The sequence below is a fragment of the Dermacentor albipictus genome, chromosome 1 (assembly GCF_038994185.2).
Source record: "Dermacentor albipictus isolate Rhodes 1998 colony chromosome 1, USDA_Dalb.pri_finalv2, whole genome shotgun sequence".
NCBI lineage: Eukaryota > Metazoa > Arthropoda > Arachnida > Ixodida > Ixodidae > Dermacentor > Dermacentor albipictus.
Window position 1 is genome coordinate 226,200,858 of NC_091821.1, and position 20,830 is coordinate 226,221,687.

The 20,830-nt window shown below is 45.9% G+C and overlaps 1 protein-coding gene across 1 annotated transcript in view; it reads right to left on the reverse strand.

The window, feature by feature from the left end:
- The window catches only part of jp (junctophilin), a 139,830-nt gene that overhangs the window by 49,412 nt on the left and 69,588 nt on the right, over positions 1 to 20,830 (reverse strand). The window contains exon 3 of the mRNA XM_070530947.1: positions 67 to 369. Within this exon, the coding sequence (XP_070387048.1) occupies positions 67 to 369 (303 nt within the window). The remainder of the gene's footprint in view (positions 1 to 66; positions 370 to 20,830) is intronic.

Consider the following 20,830-nt stretch of genomic DNA (forward strand, 5'->3'; position numbering starts at 1 on the left):
GAGCCCGAGTCGGGCGCGCAAAGCGGGGCCCTTCGCCGAAGCCACTGCCGACGCCGCGGGAGGCACGCACCTGGAGGATGGACTTTTTAATGTTGGACGACTTCTCGACCAGCGACCGACGACGCTGCGGAGGCTCGTCGCTTCGCGCCTTGAGCACGAAGCCGCCGCGGCAGTCGTCGATCTTGCGGTCCCTCTCGGAGGCCGGGTCCACGGGGTGGCTGCTGCTGTCCAGCGACGTCTGCGAGGTGCGAACCTCGACTTTGCCACCGGAGCCCGGATTCCGGTTGTGCGCCGCCAGTCCGAAGGGGGCGCTCGACCGGACGCCGTAGCCATGCCGCGTGCCGCGCAGCCACTGGCCCTGGTAGGTGCCTGCGTGCGCCCAGTGCGAAATAACGTGTGTGACACGCGAACGGATTGCCAACTGTAACGGGGTCGCCGGTTCGGCCGCGTCGCCACGCCTATCTGCCGCTGGTATGCACGCACGCGCTCTCTCCGCTGCCTCTGGCATTTCGTGCACTGAGTCGACACTATAAAGACACCATGAGAACCAAACAGTTACTGAAAAGAAATGACAAGCACGGTGTGCATAAGAGTCCTACCAAGATGTTCGTTTCTGCCTGTTGATTAAAGCGAAAGTAAAACACACACACGCACACACCAAATACGCCAGAATTGCAGCTCAGAGATTTAATTTTTTTTTTCCTCGCGCAGCAGGGCTGCATTGTGCAGGCTGTTTTAATGAAACACGTTTATGAAATGCAAGCATCGTTTCAATACGCTCAGCTGTTTTCTGCGCTTTGTTGAGCTTTCTTGTGAGATAACGCAAGAACTTTCTTCCGCCAAAAATAAAAAGAAAAGAAAGGAGAGTACTTAAATACTGTGCCTTAAGTTCTATCCCAGCAATCTTAAGCAGATTATTTTTCAGCGATTGAAAACGCCGACTTACGTTTAGTGGCGACAATTTGACCTTGACTTGTGCCAAAATGAGCCAGCGTAATTCAACAGCTATGTCGACCTCGGAGAGACGTGAGCACAATGATTCATGGTAAGTATTCCCACCATGCGGCTTCAAATATAAACCACTCATGTAGACAGCGACGATGGCAAAATAATTACTCCGTCTGAAAAGCGACAAAAGTTTTCTATGAGGGAGAAATGACCACATCGCTGCTGAAACATAAAATATTTTAAGGTGCAGAGTTTTGTTTATTTGATTTATAGGTGTAAGAGAAAAAAAATAACGGTTTGATGGCCTTTTTTATGCTAAGGTGAGGCCAAATTTAAACGTAGGATATCAATTTCACTCGACCGAGTTAGCTATCGCCGGCTTGGCTATTCATAATCTATCGCGTGGCGTTGGCTCCTGGTACTTTTGGAACCTTTCTTTTTTTCATAATAGTTAGTTTTGCATGGTATCATCCCTGGGGTCAGAACAGAGCAATATCGACTAACTAAATGTATCGTTCATCTAGAGTACATGAATGTTGGCGATTTTTATATCCAAGAACGTCCGAGATATCTGGTCAGCCATACAGCTGAAGGTAGTTGAGTTTGACTGTCGAGGTTGCGTACCATTACAAGCGAATCAGGGTTCGTATTATCTCTACAAAGCACCGAGTTACCATAACTGTACCTTCTTACTGCAGTGTGCAAAAAAAAAAATAATATTTCGTTAATGGGCCAGTAATATCACCACTGATAATTAACAGAATAATTGCGATCCGTGTGCTAACACGCCTTGCGTTGAAGTCCCGCGCCCGCTCTTCCTCGTTGTCTCGCGTGCTTGTCGCACGCAATCAACTGATTTCACCTCGTGTAGTTGGTTTCCCTCCTGCGGCCCGATTCTTGGCCTATCCCTCTTAGCGGGTGCGAGCCATGACAGAAGTTCATTATCATCATCATAGTTAGTTTTGCATTGGACGTGCGGCGGAAACTGTGTGTAACCGAAAAGCTCGGATCCTGATCAGCGTAAGTGGATGGTGTTTGCGAACAAGAAAAGAGCACTAACGTGACCTTCGGTACTGGTGTAGTGCCCACGTGTCTTCAAAAGTAAGTGGCGAGGACGAGAGAGGAACCGCTCGTTTGCCTTCTGGCTCAGAGTGGCTTGGGGGCCCTTTAAAGGTTGAATCTTATCGGAGGAATCTTCTACTGGCATCTACCGTCGTGCGAAAGGCGAGACCACCTATCTTGTTTGTTTATATAAAACGCAGCATCACCAAAAAAAAACTACATTTAATAATTCGTGCAATAATTTCTTTTACTCGTCAATTTTTTTCGGAGCACTTCTACAATATCACTAAATTTCTCTAAAACAGCACTAAGAACAAATTAAATCATGGGGTTTCACGTCCCGGAACATCACAGTGGGTCATGACTCATGAGGGACGCCGTACTGGAGATCTCCGGGTTATTTTGGCAAAAGGGGGGGTTCTTTAACGCGTGGACACAAAGTGCGATATACACGAACGTTCTTCGTCTTCTTCGTCGTCTTCTTCGTCGTCTTCTTCTTCTTCTTCTTCGTCGTCTTCGTCTTCTTCGTTGTCGTCGTTGTTTATTTCACCCCTTTCGGAATGCAGCCCGTAATGGAATCGGCGACGTCGCGCTCAGCAGTACAGACAGCATTGAGCCACAGCGGCGGGTGTAAAACAGCGTAAAAAGACACATGCAGTAATGTCCAGGAATCTAGAAAATCAAGCGCTTCTGGAGGCTACGTCTATCTCAGATTCTTTTTTTCCGTCACTAAGGAGGAAAAGGAGAAGTAGAAGAGAATGAAAATAAGACGAATAATGACAACGACTACTTTCGGTGCCTAGACATAAGAGATTATTCGCGAAAGAAATGGCTGACAGTCTCGCGAGAGCGACCCTCAATGGCCCTGTACTATCATTACTTCCTACATGAGCTTGCCTAACTACTGCTAGACTCGGGAGATATGCAATTATTCAAGAATTTTTGAACCCAGCTGTAGCCATTTTTTCCCCCGAATATCGGGACCTATTCCCTTGGTGCAAAAATTCCTTTCACACCAGAAAAACTGAAGTAACGTTTACCCGATTACGTCGTCGACTATCAGTCTTAAACATTTATCGTGACAGGCCTCGTCTGGCACCCTCCCCTCTGTGCTCAATCTGTGGAGTAGATGAAAATATAGATAATTTTGTTCTCATTCTGCCACCACTTTTCTTCTTTAAGAAAAAAGCATTTTAGAATCAACTTGGTTAAAATTTTTCCATTCTGAATATTGTTCCTCTAGGAGCCTCCTCTCTTGGAAACAACCACAGGGATGTTTGCTCAGCCGTGAAGGAATTTGTCGTTGTTTTAGGAAAATCTTCTTAAGTTCTTCATAAGTTTTTTAATTCATTTCCTCCTGAAAATTTTACCAGCTTTAGTATCAACAGTAATTTCCTCATACCGTCCAAATCTTGGCCAATGCCCCGCAGTAGGTATGCGCCACCATGAAAGGAAAACCAAACCAAACCAAACAACGACTAAAATAGCGCCACGTAAAAATTGTGCCGCAGGAAGCGAGGTTCGATTCCATAAAGACCGAACCGTAACGGTCGGTCAGAAAGAAACAGCATCTCCGCCTTCAGTCGGACACGTCCCCGAACACCGCTGGGCAGGGCACCAGAATAGAGACCCCGGCTCAGGCCCCTATGTACACTCGGTAAAGCAAGCGCCAACCTCGCTCTCAACTGCTTGATCAACATCACTAGCGTAGTTGGTGGCGGTCTGTTATCTGAGCGAAACTGGGAAAGGAGGAGCAGAGAGCCGCCGGCTGGTTGCGGACTCGAAGCCGCTGACGGCGGGGCCCCTTGCTGCCGCATAGCAAAGAGATGAGAGCAGGTACCATGTATAGACCCTTCCCCTTCCTCTCGTTTTTTTTCTTTCTTTTCGGTCTTTTTTTACGTATGTCCCAATGTTTGCGACGTCGCTCATTGCTGAAAGCTAGTCACGCCATGTTCACGGCGCGTTTATCAGCGACGAGAATGCGATGTGCTGCGTGTTGAGCTCGATTCGATCGCGCTGCACATTGTGGTGAGGGGGACGGAGACATGTGGCGTTGGCGTGTTTACTGACGAGCGTGAGCAAACGAGCAGAAGGAGGCAAAATCGGTGGGAAGGGAAACCAGCGCGAGTTCCTTTTCAGGAATCTGCGCCCACTCAAGCGCGGCAACAACCTAAAAAACTGTGTATATCGTCGCTGGGGAGACGATGACAACACGAAGGACGGCCAGCCCTGCACGCGACTTGCCCAAGTCCATTCTCCGGCCACTTTCCATAATGCTGCCTCGGATGGGTCACGTAAATTTTTTTTGTTTCGCTTTCATTCTGCTGCGCGCTTCCTAAGGGCGTACTTTGGCGGGACGTCGAGCGAACGCCCGAGGGAGCACGACGACCGCAGACCGCAAGGCTGTCGCGACTGGGAAGCCGAGAGGAGTGGCGTGCACGCAGAGGGTGCGGGGGGGGAAGTGTCGCCGATGTGGAGCAGTCGAGGCAAGCGGCTCCCGCGTGTCGCCCAGCCGAGCGAGCTATCGATTCGCCTCCCAGGGAGAGACGCCGCGGCCGGTTGAATGGTGCGAGCGGAACCACGCCGCCAGAAAGCGCTGCCCCATTTCCGCGTATACGCGCCGGGGCGACACGAGAACGCCGCGTTCGCTCGCCGCGGGTCGCCAAACGCGTCGTGGCCATGTCGTTTGCGCTGCGATCGCGGTCGAAAAAAAAAAAAATGAGAGAAACGGACCAAAAAAAGAAAGAAAGAAAGAAGACGGCGGCTCGAGTATTTTACGACGATTCCTCCGCACTTAATTGGTCGTCTCGGCAACGGCAAATTTCGCGCGCATGTAATTACGCGCGCCACGTTGCACGTTATACCGGCGAGTCCTTCCTTGCTCCATCAATGCCGGCTTCTAAACGAGCACGTAGCCACCGTTGCTCAGGAAACGACGCGGGAATTAAACGCGTTTGATGCAAGGGGAAATCGATTTTGTGCTTTTCGTCAAAACTGGAATGAACGTGAAGGAAAGTGCAGCACTTAGCACCACGACCTCTTAGCACTCGTCTAGATGGTATAAATAGTAGCGGCAACGCGCTGGCGCCATCTGCTGGAGGTCGCTGGGTCAGGACGATTTGTGTCGGGAGCGAGTGCGGCTCGAAGTGGCAGGCAGCCGTTAGCCGCCCTGTTCAATGGGAGGCGAAGAGGGCTGATTCAGTGAACGCCAGGCCACGTGACGCGATAAGGCCCGCCATCGCTTTTCATCTTGGAACATTGCTGATGCTCGCGTGGCACAATTCGGAGTCGCTGCTCCAAGGGAGCCGCGAAAGCCAATCGCACTAGAAACGGCGGCCAAACCATGTGGCGGCACATGTGATAACATACTTGCGTCACGAAAAATGCTTACGGCGCACTAATGAAGACGAAACACCAACGCGAAACGCGCAGAACTGTTCTTTGGTTCGGGGTTTTGCGTCTGCGTGTCGTTTCGCTTCGCGCTGTAACGATGTTTCTTAATGCCAGTAACCAACTCGCCCTGATTTCAGCAGTAACAGCTACATACATTGCATATCACGAAACAGTTCGCTGCGCTGGTTCAAAGACCAGCCTAGAGCCAGCCAATCAGGATTGTGAACGTAGTAACGAACATAACAGACGCTACCACCCGATCAATACCAAATGACTTATGAACGAAAACCTTCGCGAATTCGGCCCTAAAGGCGAGCGTCAGATGACGCGAACGCATTGCTTAGTACGCTGCTCCCGTGCTCTGTAATATGTGCTGAGGACTGATCGGAAAGTCGCAGCAAACCACCATTGTTGTTTTCTTATGTTTTTTTTTCTGCTAAGGTTGAGGCATCAGTTCAGTTCATTCCAGTTCAGGCATCGAACCCACTATACCGGATGTTCAAAATTAAGCATTATGGTTTTCTTAAAATTAGGCACTGGGAGGCACGCGAAGACCACCTGGGCAAATAGGTTATGTGGCCAGAGGGACACGAAGTGAAGTGATAATTATCGCTGTCAGCAGCCCAATTAACTAAAATTGAATAATCAAGTTTTTGTTGACTGCAGTAAGTGGTTATGTTAGTATTGAAAAGTTAGAGACAGTCGTGCTTCTATACAGTATCAGTTGGAAGAATTCTTCTCGCGTGTCTGTGCTCCAAGATATCAGACTCCATATTTTAATTCTCGTCCGCATGATTACGCATGCAAGAGAGTGAGGATCGGCGCAGAGCTCCTCCCTGATATAACGCGGCTGTTGTGTACGGCGTCTAATCTGACAACAGGGCGGAGGCATAGGCAAAGAAGATAACTGTTCCCCCTTCCCCTCTCGGCTGGCGAAATCAAGATATGACAGCGCGGTGTGCCGTGCAGTTGTTGCCCTTGATTTCAATAAAACTTACGATACTTAGAAATCAGCAGTCAGTTTATTTGCGTAGCCCAGGGAAGGACCATGCCCGCTCGTCAGTCGCCATTACGCACGCGCACTGGCCTCCGGCTTCTCCGCTCGCGACATTATCTCGGCATGGCAGCTGCCGCCATCGTTGCAGTCTGCGCGGTCGCGTATTGCGACAGCCGTTCCGGGTTCATCGATTTTTTATTTGAAAATCGCAAATAAATTAAAACAAAAATTAAAAAGCATACAACACCGTACGCATGCAACCCATACAACTTTGGTAGAACTTATATATATATATATATATATATATATATATATATATATATATATATATATATATATATATATATATATATATATATGCGTCGAATTTACAAAGCTTTCGTTAGTAAGTGTTTACCATTGGCCGGCCGGCTCCGCTATACCAACTCTAATATCAGGATTGGCGGAAATTTTTTTTACGACATATTCTAGCGTCAAGGGTTTATATGAAAACAGGCATATGAGGTCACGCGTGACGCTTTCGAGTCAATCCCCTAACATCGTCCTCTTCGAAATGTTTTTTTTTTCGTCTTTATTTCCTTCTCTTGCAACGCAGACGCTGTTCGGAAACGCTTATAAGCGGAGACAGAGAGAACGCGAATCTCAGTTCATTAGGTGTAAGCTTACCGGAAACAGCGCGGCGATTGCATTAGGCACGGCGGCACATCTAAAGCGCAGAAGGGGGGGGGGGGCAGCAGCTATAGCACGGTAAGTTCGCCGGTCGGGCTCAGGCCCGAGCCCGACCGGCGGGGCGCTCGAGGCCTGAGCGACGACAGGAGTCTGGGCGGCGGGTACCGGCTGCATAGTGCGCGCAGGACGAAGGCTGCAGCCCCTGCCGTCGTGGTGGGGCCTAAATTTAGCCGTCGGTTTATTCTTCTCATGAGAAAAGCGGACGCCTCGGCTGCTTTGCTATAGGGGTGAGGTTCAAAAGAGCGCGAGCTAGGCAGGCTTCATCGCCATGAAACCCTGCAAGTATAGAAGAAAACATTTCATAAATTAGACGCTGTTACCTCGCCGTCTAGTGTCCGTGACAAACTCGCGCCGTATATATATATATATATATATATATATATATATATCCGTGAAACGCGGGAGACAGCGCTTGTTGTCTTGGGTGTCACTTCACGTACAGGCGTCGCCCGCTATCCGGCGCAGATGACGAAGCGACGTGGTGTAAAACCACCGCCAATTTATTTATATATATATTTTTTCCCGAACAAAAGCCTTCCTGTCGGCACCAGATTGTGCTTGATGGCAGTACGTCAAGGCCACGACATAAGCGGCAATAATATACAGCGCACAAGATGGTAAGCTACTGCGTTCCCAGAAGAAAAAAAGAAATGGGTCGATGCCATCGCTTCTATAGGTGAACACGTTTAATCATTTTAAGCAGTTCGAACGGCGTTACTGCTTTATCTGTGACTTCGTCATATATATATATATGTGTGTGTGTGTGTGTAACGTTATCCAGAACAAATCGTCGAGGGCGTTCTGGTTACACTTGTTTGTTCAAGTTTGTGAAGCATTTCTTCTAAATATAGCGTAAATGAGGCAGTGACATTTTCTCTGCATTTTTATTAGTGAGTTTAGCAAAAAAAAAGAAAGAAAAGAACGTTATTGAAATCACGAAGACGTTCGCACTGAATAATAGGTCGCATCAATTATCTCCGTTTCACGCTTCAAACGGCTAAGCGGGTCGTCGTACAGTGGTGGGCTCCGAATTAATTGAGTTCAAGATGTTTCGCGATCGTATGCCGTCCACTGTGGCCATGTTGGGAAAGGGTGCAATGCAAAAATCACTTGTGCACTTATACTCAGATGCGTGTTAATGAGCCTCATTGTGATTGTTTCTAAGAGGATGCTAGAAGCGCAAGTACTGTTAAGACATATGTGGAGAAGAAGAAAGAATAGGGCTGAGACAGAGCGCTGTCTAGACTGTTGTTCCGTCTTATTCCCCGCGTACATACACTGCAATCATCCTTTTAGAAATGCCATACCAACAAGCGCAAGTTGTCGCGACTGCGGACTTATGTCGTCTGTGCGGAAGGTGAGACCTGTTTTGATGCTGCAGCTCGGTGCTTTAGAAATGGTGAGACCGCTTCTGTGCAGTTAGTGCTCTGAAGCAAGCAAATATATATATATATATATATATATATATATATATATATATATATATATATATATATATATATATATATATATATATATATATATGTGTGTATGTATGTATTTTGAGTGCGAAATTGACGCATGCACAAACGTTAAACAGAAATGGAATGTCATAATAAGTTCCTAAATCGAGAGAGTTTTCTATCGATAAGGCTATCACTATCGAAAACAGGGTCGTACAAAACTCCGAAGAAATTAGTAACGTGTTTTGTAAGTTTTTTCTTTCTCCTCCGAATTCAACTTGTGTCCTACAGCGCCACAGCTAGAAAGAGAGCCACAACCTTGCTTCCTATACGGCCTTGTACAGCTGAAGGAGTGTTAACTATCATTAGCAATTTAAAAGGTACAGGCGCTGGCCTAGACAACATGCACTTAGTAAATATTAAACCGGCCAAATATATCGTAGCTGAAGCTATCTGCCATATAGTCAAGCTCATTTTTACCACAGGAATATTTCCCAAGCAACTGCAAATAGCTAAAGTAATTCATATACTAAAGAAGGGCGACCCCACATTGTTAGAGAATTATAGACCGATTTCTGTACTTCCGTTTCTGAGCAAAATAGTTGAAAAAAAAAATAGAAGTTCACATTCCTGGCTATTACGCTAAATTTCATATACTCTCTTTGTTACAGTTCAGGTTTCGCGCGGGTCTTTCGACAGAACACGAAGTTATTAACTTTATTTACTGGATTAGAACACAGTTGAACAAGGCATTAATAGCAGATTCAGTCTTTTGTGATTTACGAAAAAGCCTCCGACTTTTAACCATCAAATTTTGTTTTCTAAGTCAGAAAGCTCTGGTATTACTGGGCCGCGTTTGGTAGTTTTAAGAATTATCCTTTTAACAGATATCAAGCTGTCTTCATTAATGGCGCCTTTTCCCAACAAAGGTTCATCACCAATGGAGTACCCCAGGAATCAGTTCTCGGTTCGCTCTCAGTCTAGACATTTATTAATGATCTACCAAATTATTTATATAATTCCAAGTGTTTTCTTTACGCCGATGATACCACAATTGTAACATCTGCCATAAACCCCATTCAATTTTTAGATAAATTAAGCTACACTGTACGCCAGCTGGAAAAGTGGTGTCATAAAAATTACATAAGCATACATCCTGCTAAGTCTCACTTTATAGTTTTCCATTCTCCTCAAAGATCTATGACAGCTAGTTAAGACATACGAATAGCAACGCTGAAATTAAGGAAGTAGGTTGTACTAAGTTCCTAGGAGTCATTGTAGATTCCGATCTAGAATTTCGCGCTCACGTTGATTCAGTTGTTAAGAAAAATGGCTGGGGCATAATATCTTTAATTAGAACTCGTTCAGCTTTTAGCATTAATACGCTTCTGTCACTTTACCACGCTTTCATCCAAACACACGCAATAAATATTGTACTACTGCTTGGGGAAATACTTATTATACTCACGTCTTGCTTTGTATCCAAAAGCGGGCTCTGAAAATTATAACGTTTGCATCCCTTCTTTCATCATCTAAGCCCCCATTTCTAAAATTGGGTATACTTCCTGTTCTTTCCACGTATGAAGCTAGTCTGATGGTCCTGTTGTATAAGGTCATCAACCGTTAATCAACCGATTAACTAAAAAAATCCAACTAGGTTTGCTTTGTCAAATAACTTTCTACTACCAAAAGTCGTTACAAATAATGGCAAACAAACTGCCAGTTTCAGTGCAATTTCCGTTTGGAACAATCTAAAACCTGATTTAAAAATATTGGCGCTGAGCCGTTTCAGGTCGTCTTTCAATACGTATTTGGTTTCGTCACTTTAATTAGTCTATTAATCAGTTTTGCGTTGTCTCTATTGATTTCCTTCTGTTCTTTTTAATCTTTTATTATATTTTCGTCAATTCATTCCTGTGCTAACTGAAATTATTTTATCCGATTCTGAGAGGAGGCCCTCCCACAGTTCTTACTTTTGGGCCTCCTCCTGGAAATGCATCACCTTTATATGTGTATTGTATTTTGCATTTATGGTAATAAACTTGAAACTTAAAAAAAAAAACTTGAAACTTGGAAACTATACAGTGAAGAGCAATAGACAACGTGAGGAGGAGATTTGGCGGAGAGAAAAAGCACACTGGAGAGATGATGATGGGAGAGGGGTGACAGGTAGATGAGGAACGGTTGTGTAGGGCACGGCGTTGGTTGGTTGGCTGGGTCAGTGATTATGTCATCCCCGCAGCGGCGGATGCACAGCTACGCTCGGTTGCGGCAGAAGAGACGCGCCTCAACATAGCGTGGGCTACCGCGGCTATGGCTGGCGCGTTTTGTAACACCACAGAGATGGCTTCAAATGGAGCAGCCCGTCGATCGGTGAAAAAGTGGCACAGCACGTGCAGCTGCCAAAAAGACGAGGGGTCAAATTCACAGAGCTCTCCACTCGTAAGCGCTCTTTGCCATTGGCCGATCGCCTTCACAAGTAATATGCTCCCAATATCAGGATTGGCTGAACTTTTCCTTTGCGAACAAATCTAGCACATTACGTTTTTTGTCGATAAGGGCCGAGAACAGAGAGTTTTAGATTAGAGTGACGCAAGCGGCCTGTGTATGCAGGAACTAGGAGCGACGGTACTGCGCATGCGCAGGCCCAGACATAGAGGTCTGCGCATGCGCAGTACCGTCGCCCCTAGTTCTTGCTTACGCAGGCCGATTGCGTCACCCTAATCGAAAACTCGAAAACACAAGACTGGGCGGCCAAGGCAGTCGGCAAACGAGAAAAAAAATTAAATTAAATTATGGGGTTTTACGTGCCAAAACCACTTTCTGATTATGAGGCACGCCGTAGTGGAGGACTCCGGAAATTTCGACCACCTGGGGTTCTTTAACGTGCACCTAGATCTAAGCACACGGGTGTTTTCGCATTTCGCCCCCATCGAAATGCGGCCGCCGTGGCCGGGATTCGATCCCGCGATCTCGTGCTCAGCAGCCCAACACCATAGCCACTGAGCAACCACGGCGGGTTTTCGGCAAACGAGAAGCTTCGCTTATTTTTACAATTACCTTCAATGGTTCCTGCATAAGTTTTGGTTTGTGTTTTGTTTTTTTTCCTTACTCTCTCTCCACCTTAAGCCTTTCTTTCCCCCTCCCCGGCCACGTGACAGTTCAGGGCATGTACTCACAAACACCTCTTATGCTAGAATTGTTTATGAGAGAAAATTCCATCCAATCCTGATGTTGTACATATCATTAGCGAAGGTGGCCAGCCAGTGGCAAATAGCACTTACGAACAAGAAGCTTTGTGAATTCGACCACACGTGCCCACGTGAAGGTGAAGAAAATTACGCTGCCAGGGGTTTTTACTTCATATTCCCTCTACAATAAACACTATACCGCTACTAATCAGCGAGTTGTCTGCAGTGCTTTGTAAGGACTGGTGCCCGACAGTCGCGGTTAAGAAAGGTGCGGATTAAGAAATGCGCCTGCCAATAATAGAAATTTCTTGTCTGTCTTTGCGAGGAGACGCTGGAACCTGTTCTTGTCATGTGTTCTTGTCATGTCGATGTGTCGTTTTGACTGCAAAGTGATGACGTCGTCTCGTGTGTATTAACCGTTCTTCTGTTCTTTCTCCTACAAAATTATGCGCGAAAGTACCGAAACCATGTGTGTAACTACACCGCCAGTTCAAGAGCCGAGGAGTATCCGATGCCGTATTTTGGTGCCAAACCCTCATTCATCATGTCATCAAAGAAAAAAAAATTACTGAGAGGATACATATTTGTGAACCTAGCTTTCTTTCAATTTTGCTTAGTTTGCCTTGTAAGTTGTACCCTTTCCGCTTTGAATGGCGCAATGTGTAGACGCTCGCTTTTCGCGCGAGCAGTCGGTATGGAAGAGGACTTGCCAGTGCAATCTTTAATCTCCAGCGCAATCAAAACACACCAAATCGGTCTTATTTTCTATGCTGAAGATATAGTGACGATGTTTCTTTTTTATACGGTAGTGCTTTGTGTATAGGAAGAATTTATTCCGAATAGATGTCAGAAACAGGCGAAGACTTGCGACATAGAACAACCTCCAATAAATTTGACAAATTGGCTATTTGGCCCATGGTTATTCAGTAACGCCGCTCGTAATGCGGTAGCATTACTGCGACAGATGCCCACTGCCAGCGATTTTTTGGATACACTGCACAACGCGAACTCTTCTGAAGAATGCGATTCGCCCGGTGGCCACAGGCTGCCCACCAGGTCTGAACAACAATCGCTCGTAAACATTACATCCAACGCAGAAGCGGTCGCAAGTGAACCTGCGCAGAGTTGCACACCCTTGCCGTGTTGATGATGATGATTTATTGGCATCTCCTTTGAAAGGTGGTAGTGACAAATAGTCATTTAGCCTGCTTGAGTTAGTCAGGTATACATGGTTTTCATTCTAGCACTTTTGTAAACATCACTTTAGTGTTTATCTCGTCCTCAAAACTTCTCTTACGCCTTTAACAGATCCCGTTGTATCAATCTCTTCGCTGCTTTTTTTTACCACTATTCTAAGCGTCTCTTGCTTATATTGACGGCTGACCGGTTGATGCTTCCGTCCCCTTTAAATCCAAGCGCTTCTGGAAGGTGCACAATACGTAGGGGTCTCGTGGTATTTGCCTTCAGAACACCTCCTGCCATTCGCCATGCTTACTATCATTGCCTTGCAGGCCCTATGCAGCCGTTTCGCCTCAGCTAGCAAAAGCAGTACGTGCCTCTGCATAGCACGCCTTGCGAGCCATTTTGCCCGGGGTATCATTTTTGAATAACAGTACTTGCACCAACCTCGAGTAACGAAGCTGTGCGATTCCGATTACAAATTATCTCCTGAACTGTCAATTGTAAATAAAAAAAAGTTGACAGTCACTTATGCATACGCTAAAGAGGATGAGAGAGAGAGCCTGCGCGCTCACGAGAGATTCATTAAATTACTTGACATTCTCACTCAGCAGAATCGAGCGTGCATTACATTGGTGAATGGGCTGTTGCTAAATGGAATGCGGTTAATCATTCCTCAATCTCTTCGAAAAGAAGCACTATGTAAGCTGCATGACGGTCACCAAGGCATCTCACGATGCCGTAGTATGGCTAAAGGTTCTACCTGGTGGCCAGGACTTAGCACTTAAATAGCGTCTTTCGTAAAACAGTGTGGTGTTTGCGCAATGCATGCCCCTGAGAGGATAGAACCAGTGATGGCATCACCAACACCCTCTTATCCGTGGGAAAGAATCCGTGCAGATCTGTGTCAAATTAATGGACAACCGTATCTTGTCGTAGTAGATCATCTTTCACGCTACCCAGAAGTAGCCATTCTTCCGTCTACACAGTCTGCCACTGTGGTACACAGACTAAAAGCATTTTCGCTAGACATGGTATTCCTGAATATATGGTGACCGACAATAATTCCCAGTTTGTGAGCAGAGGTCGAGCAATTTGCCAGATCATACAGATTCCGTCATGTTACCTCGAGTCCGAGGCACCCCCATGGAAACGGAGCAGTGGAGCGTATGGTACAGACGGTTAAGTATCTCATTTTGAAATGGAATAATCCTTACTTGGCCTTACTAGCTTATAGAGCAAAGCCTGGTGTCTTAGGAGTCAGTCCAACGGAGATCCTAATGAATAGAAGGCTCAGGACTCGAGTTCCAATGCTGCCTCTGCATCGTACTCCGGGACAGCACTCCCCGAAAAAGGCGGTGGATAATGATCGGAAGGTCAGGAAGAGACAGCGCCGCTACTTTGACCGACGTCACCGATCTAAACATCTCCCCATGCTGGAAACAGGCGATGTGGTGTGGGTGACTGACCTCCGTAAAAAAGGTACTGTGCTCGGAGCAGCGCCACAACCACGTTCGTACCGTATTCAGGCGGAGAACGGGGTCGAAGTTCGACGAAATAGGCGGATGCTCAACCGTCTCCCGAAAGATTAGATAAACAGTGGAAGTTACGAGTTTCCAGATAGTCAGGAACAGCCCAACAGTGTTCCGTGGAATATAGAACAGGCGGCAAAAGGAACGAATCCTGGGTGCCCCTGACCCAAAAGGAAACACGCTGACTGTGACGACTGCTAGGTCCGGTAGAGTAGTTCGAAAACCCACCAGGCTGGGCGTAGACGAGTGATGTATGAAGCGATTTTGTTTTTGTGGTCCTTCGTTGGTGTGTATCCAACCTGCCGGCCCCCACGTATAATTGTATAAATGCTTGAAAAGGGGGATGTGTTGGAATCAGTTGTGTTCTGTTATGTACGCGCGACGCCACATGACAGAGGCGGCGCCAACAGCGTGTGTCTGCACGGTGGATCACGTGATGCGCGGGGCCTATATAATTAAGAGTCGTTCGCTGAATAAAAGGGGGCTCTCCTCGATCACCCGAAAGACAGCGCCCTGACTGCGTTCTTGGGACACGGGGTCTCATCGCGACAAAAGAGAACATATTGAAAAAGTGGACATGCATAAAAGAGATCGAGGGTCCGCAAGAAAATGGAAGGTCTAACAATGGAACAAAAAAAAATATTTCGAATAATGCGAAAAAGATCTTGTAATTATGCAACATTGCATCATCTTTAATGCACCCCAATTTCAGCCCATATGTACCGTGTACGTCGGCTGGCCTTGTCTTCTTTCGCGTCGACTCTTTCTCATGGGTTACCCCGCGGCACCGCATACCTTAAATGCGTGAAGGTGTGTTTCGTGTGCATTTGTTCGATGTACATATTTCCATCTTATCTTCCTCCATCCCTCATTCTAGGGTAGCAAACCGAATTGTCTGTTCTGTTTAACTTCCCTGCCTTTCTCCTTTCTTTCGTTTCCCAATTACTATCCTCGTTACGAACAGGGCCTTAGATAATTGTGTCAAATATAAATGCCGGATTTGGCTTATGAGAGGCAGCTTAGACTCATTCGACGACATGGAAGGCCCCATAATGACAAGCAGCCAACTTCTGAAAATACAACAGTTGCCTAACTCAAAAGTAGGGTGTCACTGCTTATATCACACAAATTTCTGCACAAGATTGCTCGTTTGCTGTTACTTCCGAGGCGTCGCGCGCCTTGAACGAGTTAACCAAGAGCTACAGGGCTACAGCTAAACAGAAAGAGCATTAAGGAGGTCACTGAAACAGTGTGCGCAGAGAGAGAGAGAGAGGCAGAGAGGTCAGCCAGATATCAGTCTCCGGTTCGCTACCCTACACTGGGGTTGGAAGCTAGGGGTTAGAAAGAGGAGAGAGAGGAAAGCGTTTTAAAAAAATGCAGCAGCAATCAACGTTGTAGGAAAGTTGTCTCGCGAACAGAAAAGACAAACAAGAAAAGAACGTCGGCCGTCACATCGGGGAGAACGTGGAGAAATCGAAAACGTTCGATATTGTTTTTCACTCAGCGCCGCGTATCGTTAATGGAGCCTGGCATGTCGGAAAAGTTTGCTTCCGGTGGTTCCCTGTATACGAGTATTTGTCACGGACACTCGTCGCTACAGCGTACATACAGCCCCTGTCCGACGAGCGTCACGACGGACTTCACCTTCGCCGAAGCGCTGCAAAGACGTGGAATTTGTTGGCGTCGCCAACTATGCAGTACGCAGTCCAGCGAAGATTGCCAAGGGTCGGCGAGAGCTGGCACAGAGAAAGCAGCTCAAGTGGATCCGAAAACATTCGAAATACAGCGCGAGAAGACGCGTCAGGAGCGTCAACAGGGAAGCCTCAGAGTGTCTTTATCCCTCGGTAGCTTAGCCGGAAATCTGAGGCGTACGCGACGAAGCTGAGCTTTTCCAAACACTTTCCCCTGTTGCGAAAATGGCATCGGAGCACGTTCACGTCTGTTTTCATACACTGTCCAGAGTCGTGCTTAGCGGCATGGTCTGGGCTTGTAGAGTGCGTATTCTTCGTTGTTTATTTAGAAGTGATGCAGCAGAGGGACTTTTCCAGCGTTCTTCTTCTGAAATTAAGAGCTGTAAGCAATGGAGTCGAGTCTTTTCTAACGATATGACCAAAAATAACATTCAGTCACTCTCTCTCTCTCTCGTCGTCGTCGTCAGCCTGAGCATGCAGTGTAAGTATTTCTCATGCAGAAAAAAGTAAACAAGAAAATCATCGCTTTTTTTTTCTTTGCATATTACTTCATCCAAAACGCTTTAAGGAACTCGTCGTCAGTGTTCCAGAGTCCAAGCGAACCTTTCTGCTGGGGTGGCATGCTCCACCGTCGATTATTATAACCTACCCTCATTAAGAGTGGGTAACATAATATGTCTGTCGTAACCGTTGCACAGTTCATACAGGCGCCAAGCGCGGGCTTCGCAGCGGCGCCGCTATGTGGCGCCACGTGTCCAGAGGGAAGCGCGAGAGCGGAGCTCCGTTGCATACACGACTCATACATGATGCGATTCGGCAGAGTGGCGCGTGTCTACATTGCTTCGATGCTAATCGGATTAACGTCGACGTTCATCGTGAGATGGGTTCTGCCGTTTTTTTTTCTTTGTATCTTTAACATTTCTTTCAGCGGAAAATCTTGAGACTATGCATAGCAAATTCTAATGTCCAAAGAGGCACAGCGGGTGGAACGCAACGTCATGAAAGCTTAAGGCGTACTGAAGCATAATGGTTTATTGCAGACGCCCGGTTGGCTCAGCGAATTCGTTCCGCGCGAGCCAGCACTCGGTTATCCCTCTTGAAGTTAACGACGGAATTTCCTACGCAAAACACGAAAGTTCAAGGGGACTAAACTGACACAAGTCTACAATAGTACAATAAAGGTCGCAAGTGCCAAACTAGCGCGAAAGTTCTAGCGCTTAAGAAAATCTGCTTACTGCTCTATGGTTCTCGCGCGTTTCTGAAAGCAGTACTAGCTAACACAAAAAAAAGAAAGGAAACGGGAGCGAAAATAAGATTAGCAAACCTAAAATATCTAGAATTAAAAAAATCCCGCTGAAGCCAGCTCACGGATGAGTGTGGACGTTAATCCGATTAGGATTGAAGCAGTGTAGCGATACACCGTACTGCCAGCGCGGAAACGCGTCATGCCCTGCACTGTATGAGGCGTGTAAGTCCGCGCATGGCGCGTGTGTGAAAATTAATTCAGACAAGAGCGTCTGAATATGTATTTACTATAACGCGGTTTCGATTTCGCCTGCAGCACTGGATGAATTTAATGATTTTGTTTTTGTTACTGAAGAACGGCACACACCCAGGGTCGCATACCTTGTAACAGAAGTTGGATCGACGGTTGGTTCCGAATCCGCGGTTCCCTTAGCACAGTAGCCCGATGCTCTATCCATTAGACAAGGGGTCTCCAAACTATTTGGCCAGAGGGTCGGATTGACAACCAGGGGCGATGTCGAGGGCCGGATGATAAATAATTAAGTATTCGTGAAAATAAATTCGCAAACATAAGTAACAGTGCTTGGATTTGAAAGTATTGTTGCAATTGATCGACGTGCTTTTCTATAATCTTTTTTTATTTCAATGTGTTGCCTTCACCTGCTGGAATAACGTCTAGAAAACGAGCAAAATAATTATATTGGAATCAGAATTTCGCTTTCGCTACAATGTCTCCGTGGTGGTATAGATGGAAAATAATATAAAACATTCGTGGTAGCGAACGCTTGCTCACAATTCCGGTAGCATGCACTTTTTTTTTTGCTTGTTCACACTCATTAGATCTGTACCAAACATATATATATACAAAACGTATAAGTGTTATGAGAAACGTTACCATTCACTATACCAGGAGCCCTTTGTTTTGCTGATGTGTTACCGCAGCTCCGTTGTTTCCACGAATTCACTTTGCATTTTGTGCACAGTGTTTACGTTTATGTAGTGTAGAAGCGTAGGCTATTTCGTGTCGCATTGTCAGGAATGAGATAGCACAATACGAAGTAAGACGCCGGTCTTGTTATTTCGTCTTGCTCTCTGTCATGTGTATTACGTTTTAAGAGTTGCCAGAAAATGTGACTCGAGTAAGTTGAAGTTTAAGCCGACACCGCAGCATGTGGCGATTGCGACGACGCGGAAACAATTCGCCATGTTCTTTGCCAGTGCCCGCAGTACAGTGCGTAGAGCCAATCGCTTTCCGTCGTGCTGAACCAGTCGGACGACCAGCCTGTGTCGGATTAAAGAATTCTGAAACATCGACGCGACTTGACATCGCATCAGAAGGCCGTGCAAGCACTCCTGCGCTTCTTGAAATCGACCGGTCTGTGTGAACGCCTGTGATTGGAACGCATTTTCTGTTACCTGTTTCCTTTCTCTTTTTTTTCTTCCTTTTTTTTTTCATTTTCGATGCGGGTTTGAAAAGCCACTCCATCTATTTTTTTTTACTTTATATTACCTGTGATCACAACTTACGCGGCCTTAACTGCTTGATCTTGTGGTACGATATCTATAAACACTAATAACTGCCCTTCTGGAAACTTTACTCCTTGAGATGAGAGTTACTACAAAAGTTGTCTGTCGGTGCGCACAAGAATTTTGGATGGCACGCGGAGCTTTTTTTCTTGCACGGTTGAAAAAAGTAACCTGGTTAAAAAATAATAAATTACTCTACAATCATTCGACTAAATATTAAAGCACCAAAAAGTAATCCTTTATTCGCATATTTTCAAGCGGGATTAAGAAAGGAAATACCTGAGGCAGCTGTTCACAAGCTATATATGTTGGAACTCCTTATGTGACCACATTGCACAGTTGTGACAAAGAACACATTGAGCACAGAGGGCTAGAGCGCGCAGGAATCTCAAAATATTTACGGAGAACGGGTGATGAATCGACATGGCACATCCGGCAATCACAACGTGCGACAGTACTGAAACAAATCACGAAGCGCTATATCCATGAGATCGAAAAAAAGATTTAAGATAATTACAGAGGCTGTCAATTTTCGACTCAGAACGACGCTGCCACTCACTTCAGTGTACAATATAGGAGACACAGTACTATTAGAGTGGCACCAACAGGAACGAATGTGAACTGCAACATAATAAAGTCGAATAAGGTGACTAACTACTATACCTAATGTGATAATCACGTCAATAACATGTCCAGCAGAATTATCATGAAAAATATTCAAGAGGGAAGAAAATATTCGCATACGTACGTGTTCGCATATTTGCAACATTACCATATTTACAAATGTCAAAGCATGTGACGACAAAAAAAAGTGCCGCACAGGGCACTGAGCAAACTGCACCGTATTTGATTGCACGGAAATTTCGCCCCGTTGCCAAGACAGGATGGGGGCTAATGTGAGTAGTGGATCTGATGCTTCGACTTTATTATTTCAATGAAATGTGGCGGCAAGCGTGATGAAGCAATAATAAGCGGACTACTCAAGTGTTCATCAGAACACCTGTATCTTGCGTTCCAATCTTTTTTCATTATGGGGAATGTTTGCTTGCAAAGGTAGGTAGTGCCAAAAATAGACATGTATCCGTGGGCAAATGTCTTTAAGTATGGGAACCGTTCACAGCCTAGTAATTTACAGGTGATGATTAGCTTTTCTTCTTTGTACTTGTCCCTTAGATGCTGTGTGCCTGCAGTTCAATTACTTATAATTATATGGAACATAGCAGTGCGTCCAGATCACAGTTAAATGGATTTTAAACATTCGTAGTTTCTGTCTTCTGTTTTCAAGACGAAAGAATCACTCACAAAATTGTGTTTGCAGATGGCCGATGATTCTTGTCGCAAATAGGGAAGGAAATTCCGCATTAATTTCCGCGCAATTCCTCGAACAGCAGCGGGTATGCTCCCACTTTCGATTTTGCGGCCACTTGTCAGAAACTGCAGTTTTGCCCTGAAGCCTTTTACCCCTTGTACAGGTCACGTACATACATGCACGTACGTCCACGTAAAAGGGCCTCTCCTTGCAGCTTCACATTGAGCTTATTCATGTACTTCGTAAAGTTGACGCAGAAATACAATTTCTAGAGCCAGTCGTACTGGTCTACGGTAATGGCTAGGGGCGATCGATTTCCTGTGGAAATTATCTTTTTCTTCCCTAAAGTTAAAGAAACGCGACAAAACTTGTCCACAGCTCAGACATTGCACTGCCGTGTGATAAAAACTCAGCTTCCGGCGCCTTCAGAAATTTATGGAACTAACGGTGATTCATTCCATGGGAAATGATAACCTTGACATCTGAAACAAGAGTTTTTCAGGACACAGGACGTGTCCCCGTGTTTCCCACAGAAAGTCTGCTCGTGAAATATGCAGTGCAATGACATTGGCTTTGAAAATCCGC